The 26099-nt window shown below is 40.6% G+C and overlaps 1 protein-coding gene across 8 annotated transcripts in view; it reads right to left on the bottom strand.

Annotated features, from left to right (window-relative positions):
- Positions 1-232: 232 nt before the first annotated feature.
- Positions 233-26099, bottom strand: part of adgrb1a (adhesion G protein-coupled receptor B1a) — a 132046-nt gene continuing 106179 nt past the window's right edge. For 4 of the 8 annotated variants that reach the window (XM_058647178.1, XM_058647177.1, XM_058647179.1 and 1 more), the window contains 14 exons: positions 25796-25899; positions 23088-23190; positions 22849-22999; positions 22688-22757; positions 22357-22423; positions 21007-21092; positions 14399-14497; positions 10642-10813; positions 9798-9893; positions 9621-9660; positions 7676-8337; positions 5298-5333; positions 4973-5131; positions 234-2530 (listed from right to left, as the gene is read on the bottom strand). In XM_058647178.1, the coding sequence (XP_058503161.1) occupies positions 2336-2530; positions 4973-5131; positions 5298-5333; positions 7676-8337; positions 9621-9660; positions 9798-9893; positions 10642-10813; positions 14399-14497; positions 21007-21092; positions 22357-22423; positions 22688-22757; positions 22849-22999; positions 23088-23190; positions 25796-25899 (2040 nt within the window). In that variant the 3' untranslated portion in view covers positions 234-2335. Of the gene's footprint in view, positions 2531-4972; positions 5132-5297; positions 5334-7675; positions 8338-9620; positions 9661-9797; positions 9894-10641; positions 10814-14398; positions 14498-19420; positions 19481-21006; positions 21093-22356; positions 22424-22687; positions 22758-22848; positions 23000-23087; positions 23191-25795; positions 25900-26099 lie in introns of all 8 variants that reach the window. The other 4 variants (XM_058647182.1, XM_058647185.1, XM_058647181.1 and 1 more) reach the window with 3 other exon arrangements.

The raw sequence follows: 26099 nt of genomic DNA, 5'->3' as shown, positions 1-26099 counted from the left end.
GAAAGGGAATTTCACTTGTTACAGCGGCAAAAAAAATAAAAATGTATAGAATAAGCAACAGAAAATAACAAAAGATGTTTTAAAGCACATATATAATTGTCTTGCAAATGTGTGACTTACTAGGTGAAATATGTTCTTAATGTAATTGAGAGTGTAATTAAAATGTGAAGGAACCCAGCATTTGTCCTGTTTCTATTATGGTGTGTTACTAAACGTGGGAAAACAAGGTGGACTAAGGTTTTATTATATAGATATGTTTTTATTAGAAATAAAACACATTCATTTTGTGCTCAGAAAACTGTACATTAACAAAGAGTCAACCCCAATAAGAAAAAAAAAAAAGATCTTAGTGAGGAGGAGGAGGTGGGGTGTGTGTCACACATCGGGGGGGTGGGGTTTTTCCAAGGTTGGAGGTCGGAGGGGCCGGAGTGGGCGGGGTTTTGACAAATACAGATCTGAGGGACTGGTGGTCATATCAACACACAGTTACATTGCGATACAGAACACTCTTATAGTCCAGTAACCTGAAGGGACGGGGGGGGATGTGTGTGTGGTGGGTGTGGGCGGGGTTTGAGTATCAGAATATTTATGTTCATATTTATAATCATGATAACAACTATCCCCAAGCACAGTAAGAAAGATATTTATAGGCTAAAATCCATTCTGTAGAACTCTGAAATAATTACAATGCTGTACATCAGGACTCCAAATGAGCCTTGTGCTTTCTCTGTGTGCAACCACCATCCCTCCCATGAACTCAGCCTTGCACAGAGCATCATCTTCACTCATCATATTCCATATTTATATTCATAAAATCTAGTCATTTGCGGACAGGTGGACAAATTAAAGGAACAACCTGAAATAAAAAATGTGAGGACACAGGATGACAAGGTCTCTGTCCTCAGGGGCGTGAGGTCTCACTGAATTGTTTGATTATTAAAATGATGTGACTCATATATTACGGACTTATAAGTGATTTATTAAGGCCAATTCCTTATTATTGGGTCAGCAAGTCAAAATGATATAAATATCATTATCCATCTATGTCTGCAACTGAAGACGAGGACAATAAGTGGACGTCCACACGGAATCAGGCGCTCGTGCATGGCGCCGACCACCTGCAATGAAGCCAATGGTGTTCCATCTCTCCAGCAGAGATAAAAGCAGCACATTTGGACACTTTTTCCCACAATAAGTTTTTGTTGGTGTTGTTTTCTTTATCCTTTAATTTGCCACCTGCATGTACATTTTTATTACTCAGCATACACACACACACACACACACACACACACGCACGCACAGACACACGAGTATCATGGTTTGCCTTTCCTGTTCCAATCCTGCTTATACATCGAAAACGCACCCAAACGGCATGTTTTTTTGTTGAATGCGGCTCCTTCAGGTTGCACTGATGTCCATGTTGTCCTTCCGTGGTTGACAGAGGTCGAGGTCCAAGGCCAATTAGAGCACAAAACACAGTGGCCTGCTCTCTGGCGTCTCTGAGGTGTCTGTTGATGGACAGGCAACCTGCCATTTTGGCTCAAGATGATGCCTTTGATATATATATATATTTTTTTTTTGTTTGTTTAACCCCGTTGCTCAAGGGCCATCCTCGCCCCGCAGGGATCAAGGCGATAAAGTTTCCGAGCCAAAAGCATTGGGATGAGTCGTCGGGACAAAAGCATTGAGGGGGCACGTAGATGTTTGTTTGGCAGTCTGCCTCCTCAATCCCTTGTTCATGTTCCCTTTTGAGATTGATGGCGACAAAGAAATACATCCAGGTGCAACTCGAGCCAATTACAAGGTAAGCATTCATCAGGAGAGCAGAAGCAACAATACTCTTAACAGTGGAAAAAATGAGACATAATCATGATTATTACATTGTAACCATTGAGTACAGGGGGGGTAAACAATACATGATTACCTTTGCTGTGCTGTTTATTACGTGATGCAGATATAGCAGCTCAATCAGCCACTTTGACAATCTGTCTCCCACGTAAGCCAGCATGGTGTCTGAGACCATACACGAGAAGATGACGGGTATTTTTTGGACAAAAACAAGAGTCCAAACATCAAATGAAACAGAGGAAAACACTGTGTTCCTGCTCTCTCTCTTTGATTGATTCAATAGTTCTTTTTTTGATATTGTGATGCTTCTCTTCCCTGCGCACTCTCCTCCCCTCCCCCTCAGGTTCTCTCAGTGGACTTAATCGAGCCTTGGTGTATAAGTACAGAGCAGGGCAGTGTATACGGTGTGTCTGCTTGTTTGTCTGAGAAGACTGGAGAAAAAAACAACCAAAAGAAAAGAGGTGTAGGAATGAGGTCAGTATCTGGGTCACACCTCTGTCTGCAGGTCCATGATCTCCTGGCCCACCAGAGGAATGGTGGCACTGGTCTTCTCCCATTCCACTGTCTGCAGCTCCAGAGGAGAGGCTGCCACTGTCTCCAGGTCCTTCCTCACCCAGGATGGAGGGGAGTGGGTCTTCCGAATACCCTCCCATGCCCTCTTACTTGGGGTCTGCTGCTTGTCCTGATGGAAAACAGAGTCAGAACGCGTGTTTGAATTAAGATTAAAAATCTGTGCCTCATGTCAGTAATTTTAGTGAATTTTACAACGTCATGCTGGCTTTCTTCGAAGATAAAAGTCAGTGCATATTCAGTTTCTTGCCAAGAGTAAACAATAATATCACTCCCACTGTGTGTCTTAACAAGGCTGCAGTTTGAGACCTTACTTTAGTATGAAGAATGAAAACAATTGGAAAGTAGCCGAACTCTGTTTGGAATTCTGCAAGTTCTTCTAAAGTGCACTAATTAACACAATATATCTCATCTGTTTAATCTAAAATCAATTGCAAGGTAAAAACTAATGTATTACAGGAATTTATAACCTGGGATCTGAACACACAGAGACGAACTTTCCTGTTCTGGCTTTAGATGCTTATTTAAAGCTGCTGTCAGTGATATACATGTGTTATATCACTGTCTTATAGTGTTTGTTCAGTGACGGGGGTTTACGCCTTGTTTAGAATGCAGCCCAAATCTGATTTTTAAGCATATCCAGATGTATCGAGCTTGTTTTTGTGGTATTCTAAACAGCTAAAAAACACATGATTCTTCCAAAGCTGATTCAAACCACATATGGAGGTTTTTTTTTTTTACAGATCTACTTCATTTGAAACGTCTCAGTCGCTCAGATAGGATTTCAAAGTGTCTTCTGCGTCATTCAATAGTTTAAAAATTAGAAGAAAGTTTGCGCCAAGGCTCCACATAACCATTTGGGACAGACACAGGCACAGATTTCTGTTGTCCATATTGTCTAGACCACTTTGGCGCTTTTCCTCTGCACAGTTCTAGCACTACTTGGCTCTCTACTCTACTCAGTTTGGTATCGGCCACAAAACACACAAACTAATACTGAATCATTACAATCAGTTAATTAAAACGATTAGTTGAGTACTTCCTGCATGGCCGGAGCACAGCAGACTCCACCTGACACATTCACAGAGCTAAAATACGGCGGAATGTGTTGTGATTCGGCTCACGATCACCACCTTTCAGCAGTGCTGTCGCTAAATATACCAGACGCCTTGCTAAATGTTGGCGATGAACCCACATTTTCAAGATTTATAATCTTCAGTTCGGCATCGTTTGGGTTTGATTTCATGTGTCGAACGTCCCACTCATGACTCTCTCTGACCAATCACTGGCCGGCAGTCTGTTTATGTCACATTTTGGAATTGGCTCAGCTCCATAGAGTCGAGCCGTGCTAGAACTGTATCATGGAAAAGTGCCACTTGTCTTTTCCGGGGTGTGGAATACTAGACTGGACAATGTCAATATGGACACACCCCAAATGGGATCTGATCACTTGGAATATATAATGTAAACAGTTGGTCAGTAAGATCCGATTCTGATCAGATATGCTTACAAATCCGATTTGGGCCTTAGTCTTGAGGATCTAATGGTAAATCTGGAAGACATTTACAAAGTGGCAGTCCTGCCAGAATTGTTCCTGAATTGATGAAGGGAGGAGAATGTTAAGGGTTAAGAACAGACAGCAAGTAAGCTGAAAGACAACATCTCTGACAGCAGCTTTAAATGAACCACCTCTCAATTCCAACTCACTTAACACACAGATGTGTCGTCCAACACTGGGCAAGAAAGTGAATACACACATTTGCAAACCTATACAATGTACACGTGGACTTGTTCATTCAGTCTATAGGCTAGTATAGCATGTGCACAACAAGGTAGCATGCAAAGAATGATTGGGATAAAAAATATGATATTGGCTGATGAGCACATGTTCAAAAACACATCTCGTACTGAGAGTGGAGAAGTCAATCTCTCTGCCTCTTGTATGATTTTTATGTCACATGTTTCTGGCAAGAACTTAATGATGAGTGATTTAAAAAAAAAGAAAGAAAAAAAGAAAGAAAAAAACTATCACAAATATGTGACCGTCTTCTGAAATGTGATGTCAAACAGCTGTAGGCTTGATATGCTGGAGGTGAAGTTGGACTTAAGCCAGAGTAAAGTGAAACAAACGGAGCTCAGGGGGATTCGCAGCAGAAGGGAATAGAAACTGCTGCCATGGGATGACTGCAACTACTAGCCAATATATGCCACCTTGCTGTTGGTAAAATCCAATCCCAGCCGAGTTGTGGGGGAAAATAAGCACAAATCATTGTGTAGGCTAAAAGCCATGCCAAGCCAGAAAAATGCTCATATCCATACTGTTTTAAATTAATATTTAGAGAGGCTCTAACACTGAAGTAAACAAAAAAAAAAAGATCCTAATTAAAATGTTTAACTGTGGCCATAGGACAACCACTTACTACCTGAATCGTGATCATTTGATTGGGACAGCCTACTCCACTCGTGTGGTGATTTTTGGTAATACTCAGTGAAAAGGAGAACAATAATAAGTATAGGGGAGGAGGGGAGAACAGAATAAAGTTAAACTCGTTACACTCATGTTGGTCTTGTCACTGCTCGCAGAGGACACACTCCATCTTTTGGCAGCTTTGGCATCAACAGGTGGAGATTCTCTATCCTTGTCTGCATTGTGAATCTTCCTGTTCAGGTCCTGAAACATGTCCTGGTGGCGTTTCCGGGTGTGCATTATTTTCTACACAGGAACATTGGACGTTACGTACAAGGCAAACAGCACAGGCTACCATTAATCCTGTTATGCTATGTCTTTTATCTCAACACTACAGTCACACCCAAAATTTAGAGTGACAAAAATATTGGTCTTAAATGCTCTAGAGGAATCAAAAAAATACTAAAATTACCTCAAAGTCAAGCTCTGCATAGCGTGATTTTCGTCTCTGGGGGGGAGATGAGACAGAGAGATTAAAGATGTGTCTTGAGTTCCTTATTTCTTATGTGTTTTAGTGTGTGTCTCCACATCAGCCAGTCAAGGAATTGTGTTAGTGAGACTATCTGGGAGGAGAGGAATAAGTCATGTGGGTGGACACAAGGTTTGCTGCTGGTCATTCGGACTCTGCTGGCACGAGTTTGCAGTTAACAGATTGCGACCAAATGACCTTTACGTCCTCTGTCACAGAGTGATGAAGGAAAACCTGACCTTCAAGCTGCTTGGGAGCCTTGTCAGCTGCTGCCTCACATGGCATTATGGGACTTTGTTTTGCCCCGAAGTGAAAAGACACCAGCAGGCAGATGTCCACGCCACTGTGTGTGTCATCTCAACTTGCCGCTGCTGTCTGAGCTTGGTGCAGGGTGAAAACTCTCCTTTTTAAAAGGAAAGTTGCGGTCTTTGAATGGGGTCAGAAAAGGCTGGGGGTGCTACACATGATGGAGTCATTCTCAGGACAGAGGTAAGCTGGGTTGTTGTTACAACTGATTACTATTCACTTTATCAATGGCTCAGCTGACCATCTCGAGCCAAATACAAGCCATATACTTCTAGTTTACATGTCTTTACTTGTTAATAGGGGTGTAACGGTACATGAAACGGAAATTTTAGTTATAGGCCGGGTACACACATGACCCACTGAACATTGGAAATATGGCTGTCATAGTAAAGGGACACACCCACACCCATTCGCAAGTTTAGGGGTTTTACTCCCTCTGTTGTGCCTCACTAATATTTCTCCCTTGAGTATAAGTGTAAAACTGCCTGTAAAGCTTTTATGTTGATAACTTTCACAATGCGTTGGTGTTTTTTGACACCTGACAAAGTAAGAGTGCATGCCTGTAGTTGCTAAGCTAAATGCTAGGCTAGGATTGCCACCTGTGTGATCGCAAACAACGCAACACCAGTAAAACAGGAAGTTACACAATATATTGCTGTAGCACGTAATTTCATCAAAGCCTCCGTTTAACCACCATTGTTAATCTAAACTAGTCTGAAGACGAGACAATGTCAAAAATTTGACGGGACAGGTTTAGCTAAAGTAGCTACAGGATGTTGATGGTTCAGCCAGCGCAGATTATGTCCAGCAAGCTAGTGCTAAAACGGCGACGGAAGACAAACACTTGCCCTTTTCTCTTTACTATTCTGTTGAAGGAGAACACTCTCGTTTCACTGTCAACTGCAACGAGGGCAGACGAATAAAAACTCGTCCTACGAAAGCTAATATATGAAGACACCTTGAAACTACAATCAGATATGTAGCTGGTAGCCCATTTAACACTCAAAATGGCTTCTGCTGCACCAAAATCTTACCAAACTGTGACCTGAATATCGAGGTACGTACCGAATCAATACTTTCTGTGTAACGTTACACCCCTTCTTTCTAAAGTTTACTGTATGAATGGCTGTAGTCCATGCAAACTCATAGATGAGAAAAATAAAACCTTAATGTCCCTGTTTTGAGAAGGTGACAATAATGAGACATAATGAGACCGTGTTTTCCACCATGATGCTGCTGTAAATTCTCAAACAAAAGCGAGTTAAAGATGACATAATATATGTAATTATCACAAGTATATGTATTACTTTGGCGTAATGTATTACATTTTATTTTTAAATTTTCCATTCCATTCTATTTAGTTTTTTCTTTGAAGCCTCAAGTTTATTTTGACCAGTGCCAACTAACAATATTTAAAAGGGAAGATTTGGGCCTGAATAAGAGCTTGTCTTCTATGCAACCACTTGTATGCCCATGTCCCAATATCGTGCATTTGATCTTTATTTAAAATAATGTACATTAGGCTCAAATGAAGAAGTACTCATTGGCTTCACTTACTATGGTTGTTCTTCCGCTACTGCCAGTTAAACTCACTCCCTGCAGATACTTCACATTCAAAGTTATCCGGGATTAAGCCTGTTACTGACTAAAGCTTTGTAGCTATAGATTAAAAATGTTTTATTAAAATTGAAAGGTGATAACTAGTAAAAAACATTTGTGTTCAAATGTAAACCAGAGCAGCAGTGGTCAGTAAGGCCTGTTGTTGTATTGATGTAACTGGTGCTGTATAAATATTATTACATATCAAATTTAACAAGAAAACTAGTTATTCTAACAAATTCTATCAGGAGCAGATCAGAGAACATGGCGATTGCTCAGTTTTTGGGAATGTATGGCAAGTAGTAGCAGTAAAAAACAAAATGTTACATATGCAAATCATATTTTAAACGTGAAGTATGAAGCTGACAATGCATTGTTGTGAAAAACATACTCTAACTAGTTTAGTGGTGACGTACCTCCAATGAGCTCATGGACAGTGTGGAGACGGTCTCACTCTTGGACATCACACCAAAATTTGCAGAGTCTCCTCCATCACACATGCTGTTGACCACCTTGGAGTCTCTGGGCATGTTCTGAAGATTGTGTGCAGGTGAGTCTCTGTCAGAGCATGACACACTGACCTGGTCAGCAGGCAGGGTCTTCAGCCCAAAGCCAGGCACCGGCTCTCCACTGACACTGTTGGCCAGGTGGATGAGCCTGGTTTGTGGCAGTTGATCGATGCTGATGTTGTATTTGGCTGCCTGCTCGTCTTTCCCCTTGGCTGGCCTCAGAGTGGCAGTGTTGTTGGTTGGTAGAATCACGTATCCCGGACCTTTGCCAGTGCCCTCTGCGCTGCTGCCCTCACCATTCCCTCTCGGCACGTCTCCATCCAGCTGCTTGAAGAGATCGCCGTCGCAGATGTAGATGGATTTGGCACCCGGCAGCTCTGTGCTGATTCCCTTTGCGGCGCCTTTCTCCCTGCGCAGCGTCAGAGTGTGACAGTTGTAGTCAGCCACATTCTGGAGATGCACCTTAGCCATGCTGGCTGGCATGGTGTTAAAGTTAGAACCCTTCTGAAGGGTGAGGGTCCCTGCAGAGGCCTTCTCCTCCCCCTGAAGTGATGAGCGTTTCATGGTGCCTGGCATCAACAGAGGGACAGAAAACCCAGTAGACATCAACAGCTCATACTTTTTCAAATGTTCAGATAAGTATAAATCAACTGATACACAGAGAACACAAGGTTTCAGTTGTCATTTCGGTCTGTGGGGTGCTAGGACTACTTTCGAGCTCTGCCATGGCCTGGTTCACATGTGCCAGCCACAGGTTTTCCCTATTTTGGGATCTGTTGTGTTGACTTATATGTGGGTGAGCTATGAAATGTTCATGACAAGTTCTTTTGCAATTAAAAGCAGATAAGACACTGAGCACATTAAAAAATTCAACAACATCATCAATGATTCAACCTTTAAAACATTTGTTAAATTAAGTGTCTATCATTACAATCTTTGCCTTGCATTTCTATTGCAGAAACACTTGTGAGCCATAGCATATTAATAACTCCAAGATCTTCAGAATCAGGGTGTACATTATCCACAAGCAGCCCTCTCTTGATCTAAAGTCATACGTCAAGCACTAGAGGACCACAACTCCCAAGTTTCCTGATACACACATCATTTTTAGGCCTAAATGAGCAGTATGAGCTGCAGCCAGTTACGAATGGAAACCATAATGTTAATTCTGTGACATCACTACAACACCGTAGCATGGCGTAGCACTGTGCCTACTTCCCATGGCATGCATATCCGATACCATGTAGATACCATGTAGATATACCGGGACTCCTCCTTCTATTGACATAAATGGAAAAAGAACATCAACAAAACAATCATGGTTCTTTGTTCTTTTCTCAATCGGGCCTGTTTGCGTCTCAATAGCTTTTCTGCTCCAGATGCTTTCCTTGATATCCTGTCTCAAGAGATAATCAGATTTTCACTCCCAGCAGATATCAGAGCAGAGCCAGTATCTGATGTGGCACTGTCGGGAGGGACTTAATTATACAGCTGCAGTGTAGTAGCGACTCTGACAGCCCTATTTATCTGCATATAACTGTTCAGCACACGTTCATCCCACTCCCATCAGCCCAGCCTAAACTGTGTTATGTAGCAGTAATGTGCTGTATCTCTTGTCAAAACAACTCCTTGGTGAAAGGAGACTGCTGTGATGCTGATTGTAAGACACAAGTGCAGAACTGAGGGGGAACACCGCTCACATCTGTTGAGGCAATGCTGAGGATTCTGAAGCCGTGGAGGTACAGAGATGAGGCACAAAACAGGCGTCTGTAAAAGTTTGAGCTGCGGTCTCGAAAGTCACATCAACTGCACGCACGGGCGACAAATTTAACTCACTCAACCTGGAGCTTACCTGATTTGCAAGCCATGTCGACGTCTTTTTCAAAGTCAGTCTGAGGACAGAGAATGGGAAATATTATATCACCTGTGCACACCCTTCCAAAATGATATGTCTATTACTCTTACATTTCTCTATAATGCTATTACTAGTACGTTAAAATAACAAACAAACAAAATGTATTTCCCACACCATGAGCTGAGCATGGCCATTCTGGAACGATCCTCCTGAATCTCCATTTGTGTCCTCCTGGCGGTCCACAACACGACATTTCACTGCCTCTTGGACCTGCAACAAATCATAGATCCTGAATACTTGAGCATATAGTATAATAGAGGCCCACAGGTCACTGGGCTAAAACGTTAGTTCTGTGGAAATACAATGATTTTGGCCAGGTCATTAAACTCAGGTCATTTGGAGTCTACTCACTAGGGTAGGGTAGGGTAGGGTTTTGATGTAGAACATCTACAGAATGTCTAAGAGTTTTGTTCAAAGTAAGGACAAAGTACTGTAATAAATGAGCACATACCTACAACTGGGACTATTAAACAAACAGAAGTTCATAACATTGGGAAAATGAATGCGCCTTGGGAGGTGCTGATAGAGCAGAACTTGCCGACTTTCCAAAACAGAGACATCATTGTCTAGGAAGGATGAATGTCCTCACTAATAAACATTATATGCTTTTGATCTTGTGATCGAGGGACTCTATTGGCTAATTAGACTTCTGGCAACAAGATAGATAAGGTTTTGCCAAAAAAAACAATAGGGTGCTCTTTCTAAGGACATCCTGGGAAATAGCACATCATGACGGCAATTATTAACAGATTATTTGAGCTGTTATTGAAATGTCTAGTGTATACTATAATCCTTAATATCTTCCCATAAGGATTCTACTCTATCTTGTGGAGACTGGTCCATATGGGCATGGGTTTTAAAGTAAACCCAAACAAAATTTCACAATGAAACTGCATTCACAATGTCAAACAAAACCAGTAAGAACAGAGTGTAAATGGCCGGTGGTCCCATGTGGTACCTCTCTGCGTAGGATGCAGTGCACCATTACAATGACGAAGCCTTCCAGCGAATCAAAGACGGCAAAGAGGATCTGGAAGAGGGCGGAGCGCCGATCAGTAATTGCCAGGACAGCTGACATCCACGTGAGGGCCAGGAGGGGCAAAACCACACAGGAGCTCCACAGTGACGCCCTGTTGGACGGGAGGGGAATAGCAGTCAAGAAGAGCACAAGCAAACCTTTGTGAACATGACACAGAGGTAAAATAAACAAAAAACTATCCTTTTTAACAATTTATGCTGTAAAATATTTTCCATTTGCGACATTTTCTAACTACAAACTTAAAAAATTGACAAAGATAAAACTGAGATAAACAGATTTTTTTCATTAAAAAGTGAACCAATCTCCTACATGCCCTTGATAACTGCCCGCGCTGTTAGCATAGCGTTATCAGACTTCAACTAACATGACAATTGTGTTACTATCACATACAAAAACATACATACAGTATCTGCAGATATATATATATATGCTCATAAATCACATATATCACATGCATGTATGTTTAAGATGGTTCAGTCAAACAATAAAGAGGGGGGGTGAACAGTGGGGGAAAAAACAAGTGTAATGAGGCTGAAAAAGAATACACAGACAAACAGAAGAGGCAGAGCAGTGAGGGACAGAGAGAGAGAGAGATAATCTGGAGAAATGTCATTCCCCCTGCCCATGTTCTTTTTTAGTCTTTTTTCTCTGACTCATTATATTTTTTCATTTACAACGTGGGAATAAGCTAAAAAAAAAAAAAGTGACACATTTATGTTTAGATTCTCCTATAAAACCTATTCAAAGGGTGTTATATTTTATTTCCAGAGGTGGGAAATGTACGTAAGGCAAAGTGACATTATATAATAGCACATGCAACGCTGGAAAAATACTTTATTTTTTTTTTATAGGTTATTACTATTTGCTTTTGATTTACATCAGCGTAGTGTTAGGCTACTGTAGACCAACTGTTTTGGAAGGAGGGGGTTTATGGATCTTGAGCTCCTACAATGGTTTTACTGTCAAAGATCAATGCGTCTTTGTTTTGTGTGAAGCCGTAGGAATCACAAAAGAAATGAACCGGAACGAAAATGTGCATTTATGTGATGTTTATGTATTAAACAAACACACCTGAAGCTATCAAACAGATACCCACTTTGAATATTTTAGCAACAGATATGTAAATCTGTTTTTCACCCAGAAGCAAAACCACTATCTTTAATTATCTGATATTTAATGTTATAATTATCAATCTCAACTTATTCGGTTACCTTTTTGGCCATTTCAAGCCCTATAGGCTCACTAACTGTGTAATAAAGAATGTAAATTACCATGAATCCTGCATTCATTTTTAAGATATTCACATGGGAAACCTGTCTCTAATTTGTCTCCCTCAATAAAAGATAAATTATTGTATCAGTGTTTCATAACGCTTTAATAACGTTAAAGTGCTTGCAAATTCACTGCATTCCTGCTACACGGTAATATTTTCTGACCCCGGGTGACGTATGAGAGGCACAAGTTGTCATTCGGACAAATGATTCACTAATGAGGAGTTAATGGTGTGAAATAATTAAAAATCATATCACAAATAACAATTACTGTTATCAAGATAGTATCTTTGCTGCAAACAGAGATCATAATGTTCCAGAGAGTCCGTCTGATTGTTCTGATCAGACGCTCAATATCTCACATTTTCTCATTTACACAACCTACTTTGAACTTAATGCATTATTCTACAAGGTAAAATGTAAAACACGAGATCAATGCAGTGAGCTACAGACGTATTATGCTCCTGCAAAATGTAGTTGATATCCACAAACCGACAGCTGCATTAAAAAGGCCGACGCTGGTGCATTAAAGTACTTGGTTACTCTCCACCTCTGGTAATAAATTGGACAAAAGGCAATTCTACAGCTAATGGGTTTGCTTATGCTGGCTGAATATGTTCCTTGACCTCATTTGAAATTTGATATATTGATATGAATGCTTTGTTTATAGGCTAATGGCCCTGCCCCCTCTACAGTGGATAGAGGTTCCTCAGGAACACTTTCAGTGTGTACCTGGTCACAGATGAAGATGCTGATAATCAGCACAGCAAACAACAACCAGCAATGCCAGTTATTTTCAATCTGGGCTTTGTTTGTTTTTTTTTATCATTTATAACCAACTATTTGGCTGTATATCCACAATTGTACACATTTGCAGGAAGCACCGCTCTCTAAAAAGAATCCACTGGTGGCAGGAAACAACTTAAATCCACAAGCAATCACACGATAATGCTACATGCTAGTGTGAAGTACTAACTAACTGTCAAACTGTCACTGCTAACTGCTTTCCCTCACCACCACAAAGTGTTGAAATATAAAACAACATAAAACACAAAACATGGGGCATGTGACCCACTGATGTTGACGAGGCTACATAGGACAAACAATTTCAAAATTAAAGGAATAGTGTATAGGATTATGTGGCATCGAGGGGTGACGTTGTATGTTGCAACCACCTGAATACCTTTTGCCTTTGTATGACAAACTATGTCGGTCTTCAGGCAACATAAAAAAATTCCATTTTGGGCTTCTGCATTGGGCAGACTCCAGATATTAACCTAACATTTGACATGAAAGTGTTTCCTACTGTATTTAGTATAGGGATGGGCATGTTAAGCAAAATGTATCAACATGTTTTCATCATTTCATATTTTGTATTTCTCACTAAACGGCATAAACACGACAGACGCAGCACCACCTTAGTCGGGGTTTTTTTTGGCCACCACTTCATTTCATCCAATTCCAGTGTGACCGTCTCTCCTACGCCTTCAGGACAGCCTGAGAGGAGAGAGTGCACACCTTTGTCTGCACAGCACTTTTAAATTAATCACAGGTAACGCTCGGGTGTTTGTGCCTCAGAATCAGGAAGAATGCAATGTACGCAACTTCATGTGCGCTGTCGACAGTGGCAGGTGCAAGACGCTGCTGCAGCTCGAGTGCTTTGAGCTGGAATGAATGTTTTCACCAGGTATGTGATAAGCTGTATGTACGGTTTATTATGCTTATTTTTAATTATGGTTGCATTAACTGATGTACTTTTCTATGACCAATAAAACTTATTGGATACTCAAAACATTTTGCCCATCCCTTTTAGATTTATCCACTTCATTTAAAAAACAGAAAATAAATGAAAATGATGGTATAGGATTACCAAGTGGCAGAATCAGGCTATGTACGTGTGTGACCAGTATTATCAGCCGTGAACCCCACGTTGCACATTAGGGAAGTCTCTTTGCACAATATGAAGTTAAATTAATAATAATTGTCAATATAAATATGCATGTGATGTCGTGATGGTGTGAAGAGGGCAACTCCACAATTAACCTCCCATCAGATTACTTTAGTACAATAGCTAGACTTAGAAAATAAAGGCCTGGGCTGAAAATTATGGAAATAATCTCAGAGATTACAGCAACACACACACACACACACACACACACACACACGCACAGTCATATTGGCATTATTAAATACATACATTCAGGAATCACATTTTGTTTTATCATAAGGAGTCTCACATTAAGCAACACACAATCCCTGCCCTGGGCATGAGAGAGTGAGAGGAAAGAGTGACAGGGAAATAAAAGGACAGAGAACCAATCAAGAAACAGAGAAGGAGGGAGGAGTGTAGTAAAGGAGAGAACAGAGGTAAGAAGAGTTAAGGAAAAATAATTAGCGTGACTAACATGGCGTTACTGGTAGCTGTGGTGGAAACGTCAGCCGAAGAGATAACTCCGCACTTGGCACATTTGAGCGTCATATTGTACAGTGGCACTGTCATCTGACTGCAAAGTCAAATTAACACGCTGTAACATACACAAACAGATACAAATGCACCTATACACAGACTCGCAGAGATGCACGCGTGCACAGAACAGTCACACAAACACTGAGTCACAGTGGTCTCGCACAATCTCTCTCTCAGGGCTACAGTCCAGCTCCAAGTTTGATACAGTATGTTTTTGGGTTTGCCCGTGTGAGTGATTCAGGGAACAGGACATAACATAAGGTTAAGATGTGGCCTTCGGTGGATGTTTCATGACAAATGACGTCTGATTCCCTTCACAGATGACTGGTGTGTTGGCCTGACCATGCTGGGTTTCCTCTATGAGTTGTCACTATTTCATTCACACCATTTATCCACAAGATACACAACATTTTTTTAATATTATTATATAAGACGTAGTTAAAAGTGTAGCTAAAATGCAATGATTTACACAGTTGCACCCCCTCCCACATTTTTTAGGTACGCTGCTGTAAATGATGTCATCTTTTGGCGAACTTCCATTCAATTGCTTCATATTAATTTGATGCAAGCTTCCAGAGTGACAATTGTGGACGATATGAAGCAAATGTGTACAACATGGACTCTTTACAAACTTACTGAAATCTTCAAATTCTCCAACAGACATCCTTCAATATGTCTTGAAATTATGAAATTGTAGTTTACGCTGCACTCTTCTGCAGTATTGGGCGTATCCAGGTATTTATTTTATTTTTAGAACCAGCTAATTGTTGCTTGATGTTGATTGCATCCGTTTTTTTAAATCAAACTCCAGCTTACCTTAACCCCTAATATTAACCAATGGTTCACTTTAAAGTAACCTCAAAACTAATCATTTAAATTGTCCAAATGTCCTAAGAACATGAACACGTCATCACGAAAGAAAGAGGTTTTAATCTTCTGATGAAATGACAATTACTCTGTTTCTGCTGCTACAAATGAAACCCTTCGCATTTACCTATTTATTCAATGTAATGCAATTTCATCCACCACTGACTCATTTTAATCTGTATCTCCAAGACAGATTATTTGAAATTTTGCATCGCTTTTGGCAACAAACGAGTAGCGCTGAGCCTCATCAGGGGTGTTGTTGTCTCCTGTGCGTAAATGATGAGCGACTTTAACATAATCAGGAAAATCCCCTCCTTTCCCTACACCGATGTGACATCGCTGCCAAACAACAATGGCTTGGAACCAAAATTTGCCGTCACAAAGATTGCAAAAAGTGGATACACAAACGCAGACACACACACACTCATAGGTTTCCGGGAAGAAACAGTAAGTGTTCACCAAAGGAAAAAATATTCCCAAGTAGTGTAGTTAAAGTGTTACATAACACTACAGCACTTTATAACACTGTAACCGACATTTCTTCTCCCATAGAGCCGGGAAATCTTTTTAGATTAAAACACTTAATCACCCAGTTTATATTCAGCTGCGAGCACTGCTTACAATGAGTGGAAGTTTGGTTCACCATTACACGCTCATTACCTTACAATAACCCCTTTGGACGCCGTAGCAACGGTGTCGAGGTTGATTTGAAACTATCATCGGACACTTTTCTCCGATCATTTTCATGTGTCACTACGGCATTTGTGTTTTAATTCAATCGGGACTTTGCCATAGAATGAAAAAAAAAATCCCCTGAAACGAGCACTTCTCTAACTTTCTCTAACCAAAGTGTGTCCAGTTTGAAGATCCGTCTGGTCGTGGTCAGTGTAGTGACACCAAAATCTGATGTTTGGTATTGATTTTCTGGAACGCTACAACAAAATTCCATTATAGCTTCAGCACCTGCAATATCTCAGTGTGATGCCACAGTATCAGCGAAAACTGACACTCAACTACAAAACTATCACCCTGTGGTAATAGCGGTTGGGTAAAGTAGTCTTTTAAGGATTTTATTGGTTGATATTGACTCTCTACTAAAATTTTTTATTGGTATATATCCAAGACGATCCAAGGTTTATCCCCCAATCCAAGTCCCAGTATTCCTTCCAACATCCAGTCCTCCCCAAAAATAATTTCCTTCATTCTTCGCTGAATCAACAGTTATAATTCTACATACTCTCAACAGCAGACGACCGACTACGAGGTGTGAGATAGTGACAAGTAATGAACTAATCTGTTACCGCATGGCCTCATGCTCGACAGCAACTACAGCCGAAGAGCTGAAGGAATCAATTTTTTTAGCCTCTGGACGCCAGGATTAAAAGAAAAATACATCACATAATAGAAGGAATTCAATTTGAAGTAAAAGGCCAATGCAGCTGCTAAATGTGCACTGTAGGCAATGATATTAAAAAGCAATCAACACTTGGGATGTACAACACTATTTTCTCAAACGTAAAGATCAGGAGGGAAAGGTGGTTAGGTTCTTGGTAGAGGAGTCTATAGCTGAATTAATAAATAAATATCTAAACCAAACATTGCAAAGGTGGAATCTAGATCAAAACAAGCCTTGTTTTGCACAATTTACAATATGTTTTAAAGCATTGCAGCAAATGGAATGAAAAGAACTTGATGTATTCAAAGTCTAGTTAACCTATTGTTACACGACTCGATGATTTAAAGTTTGTTAAGAAGGAAACAAACTCCAGTGCTGGTTGGAATTACTTCTCTCTCTCTCTCTCGACTGTTAAGAGTCTAATGTTGGGAGGGGGGTAAGGAGCAAGCGAGCCTCGTCTCAGGGGTGTGAGCCGAACCGCCTGGTGCAGATGTGGCCGCATTTTAAATTAGATGTTGAATAAATTGATTAGCGCCATTAGGCGTGTTTTGCATTTGAAACACGGGCAAACCGAGGTGAACGGAATGAGTTTGAGGGGACGTCACCAAAAGAGACACAATTCATTCTTCTTGGTTTTCTTTTTTTTTTGCTATAAGCAGAAATAAAAGCAGCGACACCAGCGCAAGGTCAACACAAGAACAAAACCTAATTTCAAACCAGTGAAATCCCATTAGATAATCAACAACCACCAAGCCAGAGCCAACCGCAACATATTGCTTCCCCCAATTTGGATTTGCATTCTTAACATGCCATGACCCATATGGAAATGCTTGAGAGAGATTGTGGCTCAGTGCAATATTATGTAGAGGGAAATATAAGATCCAAGGTCACAGAGGAGTGGATCTCTAAAAGGTTATACCACGCGTTAGGTAAAGAAAGCACAAATTAATCCATAATGTTTTGATCCTGATGTGTGATCGTCATGTTTTTTTTTTTTTATTTGAGGAGACCTTTTCTTTAAAAGTCTATTCATATTTTACATGGTACATATAGCCGTGTTTCAGTTTAGTACGGTACATATAGAAATCGTTCCAAAAATAACCAGTCCCATTATTGGCACCCTTTCCTTGGTGTACCAGAGTAAAATGGTACGGTATGGTGTGGGTGGAGCTACAACAGCTCCACCCACGACAGAACTCCCTTGCACTCCCAGCATCATGGGAGTGCAGTGTTAATTATCTTAACTTCACCTTTAAATCTTAAAAGGTGCAATATGCACAATAATGAAACAAATCCCAGTGTGGCGTTATCAAGCTTCTGTTTTGGTAATTGGTTTTCCAGACAGAGCAAGTACATCATTGTGTGGTAAAGACAGAAATTAGTTCTCAATGTCCATCTGAAGACAGTTTCCTAGTTTTTTCTTCCCAAGAAAGCTCGATGAATGACTTGTTCGATTTTACAGTGTACCGTTCTCCTTGAATATGTCAAATCCAAACCTTGACTGAAAGATAAGTCAATCATTATCCTGTTATAAAAGTATTTGTGTCTCGATCTGGTCGCATTGAGGAGTTTCAGTTGTCTCAACCTAAGCTGTAGTTCATAAATGTTTACAACTGACGTTGTTTATCAAACACGATAAACCGTTTTATTCCCTCTCACTTAGGGCAGTTATAGCACACGGCCATTAAGTGGCCGGCAAGACATCAAGGTTAGCAAGACACACAGAGTAGGGACGGACGGACGGACGGACGGACATCCACTTCACATTACTGTTATTAGCTGATGTCACACTGGGAAAGGTGAAGGTTTGTCTCTGTTCTCTGATCTGGAGGACGATTAGTTCTGCTTCATCCTCTCATTGAGATTGTACGTACAGGGAGTAGTAATATTTGGAGAGCGGCAAAATCAATGTAGTATGCCTCATGGCCACTTTTTGTCAGAAAAGGTATTGTTCCGTCATTTCTGTATCTGCTTTTTGTCTGTTCTGTAGTTTCACCAAATAGACGTCCACCCGTGGCGACGCACACACCTTCCTTCTCCTTTTTAATCTAATAACTGACAGGAATCTGTCTCTATGAAGCCTGGATTTGAGATTTCAGCATACCATCACCAATTAATCTGTAAGTCGTCAGAGACACACACAGATACAGTACTGACTACCTATCAACCATGCACACACACACAATTCATCCATTCATACTTCCATCTTCTACCGCTTCATCCTCCACATGAGGGTCGCGGGGGATGCTGTGCCAATCTCAGCTGACATAGGGCGATAGGCGGGGTCACACCCTGGACATTTTTGTCAGTCCATCGCAGGGCCACAAAAGTGACAAACAATCATTCACTCTTACATTCCCACACAATTCAAATGATAAAAAAAATATACTATTACAGCAACTACCATTTGTTAGTGTTAAAAAAAGCTGTTGTTTTTTGTAAGAGCATACTAGAAATGGAGCGGTTTAATGTGTTATGTCTATCCATCTAACAGGAAGTAGTAAAAACTGCAAGGTCAATAGTGAGATAGTGAGGTAAAGGCAGGAAATAAGAGAAAGCCAATCAGAGGTGATTGCTAAAGCATCGGCAGCTTTGGTGATGGGCGGGGCTGGTAGCCGTACATTAAGAAGAGGGTGGGATGGGCAGGTATTATCATTTTTATTATTATTTTTTTTGTTTGTTTGTTTTGTTTTTTACCCAATCACTGATGACATGGGAGGGGGCTTCTGAGACTGATGTTTTCCTGATTGGAGAGCCCTGAGTGAGAGAGAGGGGATTCTGTGCAAAACTCAAACGTGACATTTCAGACAGCAAAAACAAGTACAGTTGAACAGAGAAATCATTGGAGAAAGCAAACATTTTGTTCAGAGAGAGAGAGAGAGAGAGAGAGAAGAGATAGAGAAGAGATAGAGAAGAGAGAGAGATAGAAAATAACATTTGAATGTACCAACTATGCCAATGGAGACAAAACAGCCCGTAAAGGGTAAAGGGGAGCAGGGTGCACAAGTGTGCTGCATTAACTATTTCTAATGACATTTTTAGGGCCCACGTCACTATTTAGCAGTGATAATGCCAAAAAATGTCGCTCTACCAAAAATAATAATAGTAATCTAATTGGGTTAGAAAATGTGCAAATAAAACATTTCGTAGCATTGCAGCGATATGCTGGAAAATGTGCTTGATATTACATCACGTCGGAGTAATGTATTAAGTGCAAGCAGCCTTCAGATGCAGCGTCTGTGGGAGTTGTCCCATTAATGAACACACAGCTTTTATCTATGGTGTTGGCCCCATACTGTAATCAGGCATGAGCTCATAACCTGTTTTAATGTATACCACAGTGTTAAAAAGGTCTAGGTATCACATTTTAGGGCTGTAATCGCTTAAGGTTATCATACCATCAGGATCTCATATTGTCCCATTCCCAATTTTAGAGAGTTATAAGGTGTCTTTGAATTGGGTATACTTTGGCTTGTGTTTGCAATACACGCAATACGACATCACCGGCTACCACAAGGTATCATTTACACTACATTTAACGCTGTTTCTCCCTTCACCATGTACACTGTCCAGTTTGGATAACCCACAACTTTTACCTCAATCTCCATATCCTGACTCTAAACTCTAAAAACGACAGCAGTTTCCCTATTGTTGGGTTAAACGGGTCTATCGGTTATGATGGCGCCGCACCGGTTTCCCTTGGATCAGGCTTTAGTCAGGTCTCCTACCCTGCTTCCCTTTACGAGAAACAACCAAACAGGATTTAAAAAAGAAAAAAAAGAAAAAGAGACAGATGGATTCACAGAGCTCTACATCGATAGCAACACCTGCAAACAGAGAACAGCAGGAGGAAAATGCAACACATTGGAAACTTAAAAAGAAAGCAATGAGATGAGTCATCTTGCTCAGTCTGTGAAGGACCAATAACCAGACACCCTTCCTCACATATTCTTGCCACCCTTCATTTATCTCTAATTCAGAGGCATCGATCATAGTCTCGGCTATATGAAAAAAACACATTGTCTTTGGGTCTTTTATCTTATTCTTGATTAATTCAGTCACATTCCTCTTTCTTATCTTTTCCTTTTTTTCTCCCTCTGCTCCTCATCATTCTCCTGGAGTTAGAAATTAAATGTCATCTTTAGCCAATTTGCCAACGTCTAGAATAATGCCTGAGGGCAGTTTCAAGTAATGAGCCAATAACTGCACTTGTTCCTCCCCCCCTAAGACGTCAGCCTGGTTATAGGTCACTGTGTAAAATGGATGTGCGGTATAAGGCATACCCCGCCCTCTCCTTTAGTTTCATATCAGTAATGCCGTCTTTGGACACCAGTTTGTTAAAAACGAGAATCCCAATAACCATGTTAACCTGCGAAGAAGAGAAGAGGCACAGGATTAAAGCAGAGCAAACAACAGTCTCATTACTTCAGGACATGCAAGCGCTACTCTGAGGGACGATGGATGATGATGTGCATTCAAGACGATGGACACATGCGTGTCATCACGGACACTCGCACAAGCTGTACTTACTGTGGGCGCTGTCCTGCAAATTGTTAGCGTTTATCATCTTAAATGTTTTTTGATCAAGCACTCGATGACGCGTGAGAAGTATAAACTGGATGAAAAGATGTGTTTCTAACGTAGTAATAACGTAATAAATTTTTTCAATATAGACAAAATCATTCATAAAATATGAGCTGCGTGAAATCAAAGGCACAGTTTTAGCTCTTTGAGGGTTCTGATGCTGTTGACAACTGAAGAAGTAGCTGTTTATGTGAGAGGCAGCTGGTGGGTTGGAGGTGGGAGCGGAGCACTGGGACATGAATCATCAAGTTCTGTGGATGGATTCGATTGGGAAACAAGGGCACGGTGTGATTGCAGTGAGGCTCCTGACGGCACATACGCCACTGCTTTACCTTTAGATGTAAGTAGAATTGCGAGGGGAGCTGAGGTGACGGTTATACAGTAGTAAGCAAAGGTTTGTTACGTCATTTTTTTGGAATTTGTTTTTAGACGGGGGGACGTGGAAATTCAAAAGCGAGCTTCAAAATGCTGATGCACCGCCGCGTTTTATTTTAAGAACATAAAAAGTGGAAGAGAAACTAAACAGGAGGAGAGGGGAAAGGAGAGGTATGAAGGTATATCAACTAGGAAAAGAAGGCCAGAGACAACTTTAGAATGAAATAAAGGGAATGGATTGGTAAAGGAAAAGAGGGGATTAAAAGAAAAGAAGCAGGGAAGCAACAGAGGAATTGAATGAGGAGAGGGGAAGGCAGGGAAGAAGATAGAGAGGTATATGGAAGAAAGAGAAGAGGGATAAATTAACAGAAAAAATAAACCTATTTGTTCAAAGTGTTCAGGCCATTTAAAATGACTATGGACCTTCAAGCGTTCCTTTTTTTCACACTATTATTTGTTGCACTAAATACTTTTATTATTACCTTTATTTATATAAAGTTGTTGACCTCAAGTTTTACTGTGAATACAGGCACATGCAGATGAGATGTGTTTTTAAGTGGCCGACGTTATACAAACACTTTTACACGAGGCGCCACTAATTGGTCTGGTTTGGTTTGGTTTAGTGCAGAGGTGTTAAAATGACGGATTAAAGATGAACAAAAAAGGGGAAATACCAAGACAACAGCTGCAGCAGGTCCGACAAATGCATAAAGAAGACCTCCTTCCAGAGAGAGCCAGCAGCTACAAGAGAGGAGCAGGGGAAATACAGACAGAGTGATATGGGTAGAGGAGAAGATGTTGATGGGAGTTGCAAAGAGGAGGCACAGAATGAGGCGAAAGGTACAGGACCATATGTGTGACAAGAGTGGGGATGTAAAAGATGGATGAGACAAAGAAAGAGAGAGGTTAATTATTCTGCAAACATAAACCCCCATCCATGCATAATAACCCTGCATTAATACTTAAAGAGGCAGATGTATAGAACCTATAGAAAAGCATGCTTACTAGCTTGGTGTTCCATATCCCTTTGCCTTGGTGAAGCCAACCGAGATCGCCACGACAAGTGCAGGCAGACCTGGGATGTGAATAAAAATCGACGTTAATGCAGGATAAATAAGACAGAGACCACGTGGAGGACACGGAAGACCAGCAGACAGGACACCCACCCCAACCGAGACACAGGAAACGCTTCCGTATGATGCGATTCCTGAGGCGACCCGTCACTGCCATGTACGACTGCCACGCCTCCGTCAGAACCCAGCAGAATGACGACAGGAAGAAGAAATGGAGGAACGCTGCAATCAGGGTGCACAAGACCTGGAACATAAGAGAGAAACAAACACAATAATTAAATGACCATTAAATCAACACTGATTGTACATCTGTGACTCAGATTGGGGCGTACCTTATTCCGCGTCTGTGTCTGTCCGATGAGAATGAGGGCATTGGAGGATATGATGGAGAGGCAGAAGTTGATGAGGATGACTGAGCGCTCGGACCGAATGTACCTGCACAAAAACACAAGAGAAGACCGGAGTGTTACCTGTGGCCAACATCGGGCTTTCAGTGATAGTATATTTCCTTTATTTCACATCTTTGTAAATGTTTTAATTATTTACTTTATAAAAGCTAACCCCCTTCAGCTGGAACATGAAAACATGCCTGACAAATGTGTATGTTTCTCCTCCAGCGTATCTGCACATCTGCATATACTGTATGTATATATATATATATATATATATATATATATATATATACACATACACACATATATATATGTAATTATGATGATGTAGTATTTTACCACATGATAATTCGATTCTATCTATTCTATTTTAGCTTAATTATCTCATCAGCACAGAAATAAACATCTGTTGTGGTTCCAATACTGGAATTTGCAAAAAGAACAAACTTTCACATCAACGATAACAACTGTCTGTAGATTACGAGCACAAACAGTGCAGACGAGTTAGTGAGCATAGTTTATTTATTTATTTATTCTCTATTTGTATTCTAGTGTTTGCGTGTCACATTAAAAAAATGGATACTCTGCATTTAGTTAAACAGAAACATCTGCGAGTGCCAGTCACTTCATACCAGGGCTGGATAACCTTTCCCTTTTCAAGTGCAATTCCAATGTTCAATTTGTAGTTGTATTTTTACATACTTGGTATTTAGTTGTTTTTATACCGGTCCGTTCAAATAATTCTAGAAGCATTTATTGATGAATTTGTCACTGCACAGAGACGGCATACTAAAGGGGAGATAACAAGACACAGATGAAACAGGTGTGGGTAAACGAAATAACTTTAAAGTCCAGAAATACTAAAAGAAAGTCCACAAGGGGAATTTTTCAAAGTCTGCTGCAGATCCTAATACACCTGGCTTTTTAAAATAGAATGCAACAGGACACACTTTACAGTTAATTACACTCACAAAACACATCAATGACTGATTAGGAAACTTTCCAAACCGTCAAAGACGGATTTGAACGTTCCCTGAAATCATTAGGATAGAGCAGAACCCAACGCGGTTTCACGAAAGCTGCATCTTGGGTGTCAACTTTATCCGCTGGTCCTTGCAACACGCCCGTTTTTATCTGCACCTTTCCAGCTGTAATGATGCCAGTGATCACAACACGACACACACACACACACACACACACACTGGCCTGTCATTTACTCAACAAAAAAAAATCATTTGTCACGAGGGGAATGTGCGACAGTGCTGTGATGCTTGTCAACAGTGATACATAACGGCTACGAGCGTTTCATTTTCCCCTGACTTTGACCTGACAGGCAAACAGGGAGAAGGACATGGAAGTGTATTTAACCAAATGTTCCTATATCTTTAAATGTACGAGTGTATTTATTTAAATATGAATGCCCTTGCTGGTGGTGGTATACAGCTCTGAGGCTGGTGTTTTCCCCACTTGCGCTTTATGGGACAGCAGACATAATAGTGATGTCCTTGCAAGTGGTGCACTTTTTTTTTATTGTTCGCTTAAATGTTCTGCACATACAGTATATACCCGAGAAATATAGATGTGTGAATGTGTTCTTTTGTACTTGCCAGGGACAATAAATCCTTTTGTCCACAGTTTTATAACGAGACTATGTGTCTAAAATGGCACCTGCAAAAAAAAGAGAATCAAAAATCCTTTATTGATATTGGAAATTGGGTAAAAGCTCTTATTAAACTGAAAAGTATGAGTGGACGTGCATTTTTCCGCTCCAGCTTCTTATCAGTGGAACAGCTTTCTCACTTAATAGGAGTTCAGCTTACTCCATTGTAGCTTTTTTAATGACTTCTAGAAAACTTTATTTTTCCTATTGCATTTGTTGAGTATCATTTGTCATCCTCTCTGATACATCGAACACGGGGGGAGTGTTGTTTTTCTGTCTTATTCTCACTATGCACTTCAGTGTGAGAGGTGAACGGTTCACAAAGCCATGCAAACTTTCTCTGAAAGCCATTGAATGGTGACATAAAGTTTCATAGAGAATATATTCTTAAGATATATCATATTTAACTAGGCATAGATTATATCTTCAGTGAGAGTGAGCCTCTGTGTCTCAGGGTGGTTCAACCCAACCTAAAAAATAAAAAAATAACTATCCTTTTCCTTCTCATTTTTTCATATATAGATGGTCACCACTTGAAAAATATCTTACGCATAGAATATTTTACAGATACTTGACTGAATGCAACCCACATTTCTGTCTGAAATGTGTATTTGAGCAAATCATTCATCATTGTTTAAAACAGAGAATGCTTCAATGAAAATTTAGAAGCTTCACTGTTATAAAGGTGCACTCGGTTGTACAAGTCAGTGCTTCTCGACTCGCTGCTCTACTCCACTCTACTCGATTTTTGTTGTTCAGAATTGGTGATGAAAAGCACAGGTAAACAAAAACCTTCCGCCGTTTATGACGAGAGAACAAGGCAGAGTCGACGGGCTCAAGTGTGCTCACAACAAGAGGCAAACGTTTTTGTCTGCTACCGAGATTACGTTTCCCTTTTTGTGTCCTTGTCAGACGCCGATCTCAAAGCCTCTACGTTTGTATTGCACACTTGCACAAACTGTTCTTGATGAAAACCATTGTGTCTCACCTCCAGACAGACATGTAGATGATGATGAGCAGCAACAACGTGAGTGAAGACACTCCACAGCCCACGATCAGCGTCACGGAGGGGAGTTGTGTCTTATCCATGTTCTAGAAAAACAAGAAAAAGGGAGACAGAGGAAGAATGTGAAAACATTTAATCATGGTCAAAAACATCCACAACATCATGACACAGGCAAGGTTCCATCATGAGTTGGAGCCAAACCCAGTTAACATTAAACCATGCTCAATTTAGAATATCCAATTAACATAACCCAAATCCTTGGATTGTTTTAGGGAGCAGGAGGATG

Source organism: Solea solea, chromosome 13, assembly GCF_958295425.1.
Source record: "Solea solea chromosome 13, fSolSol10.1, whole genome shotgun sequence".
Lineage (NCBI taxonomy): Eukaryota > Metazoa > Chordata > Actinopteri > Pleuronectiformes > Soleidae > Solea > Solea solea.
Note: the sequence above shows the minus strand (reverse complement) of the source record. Positions and strands in the feature narration are given on the sequence as shown.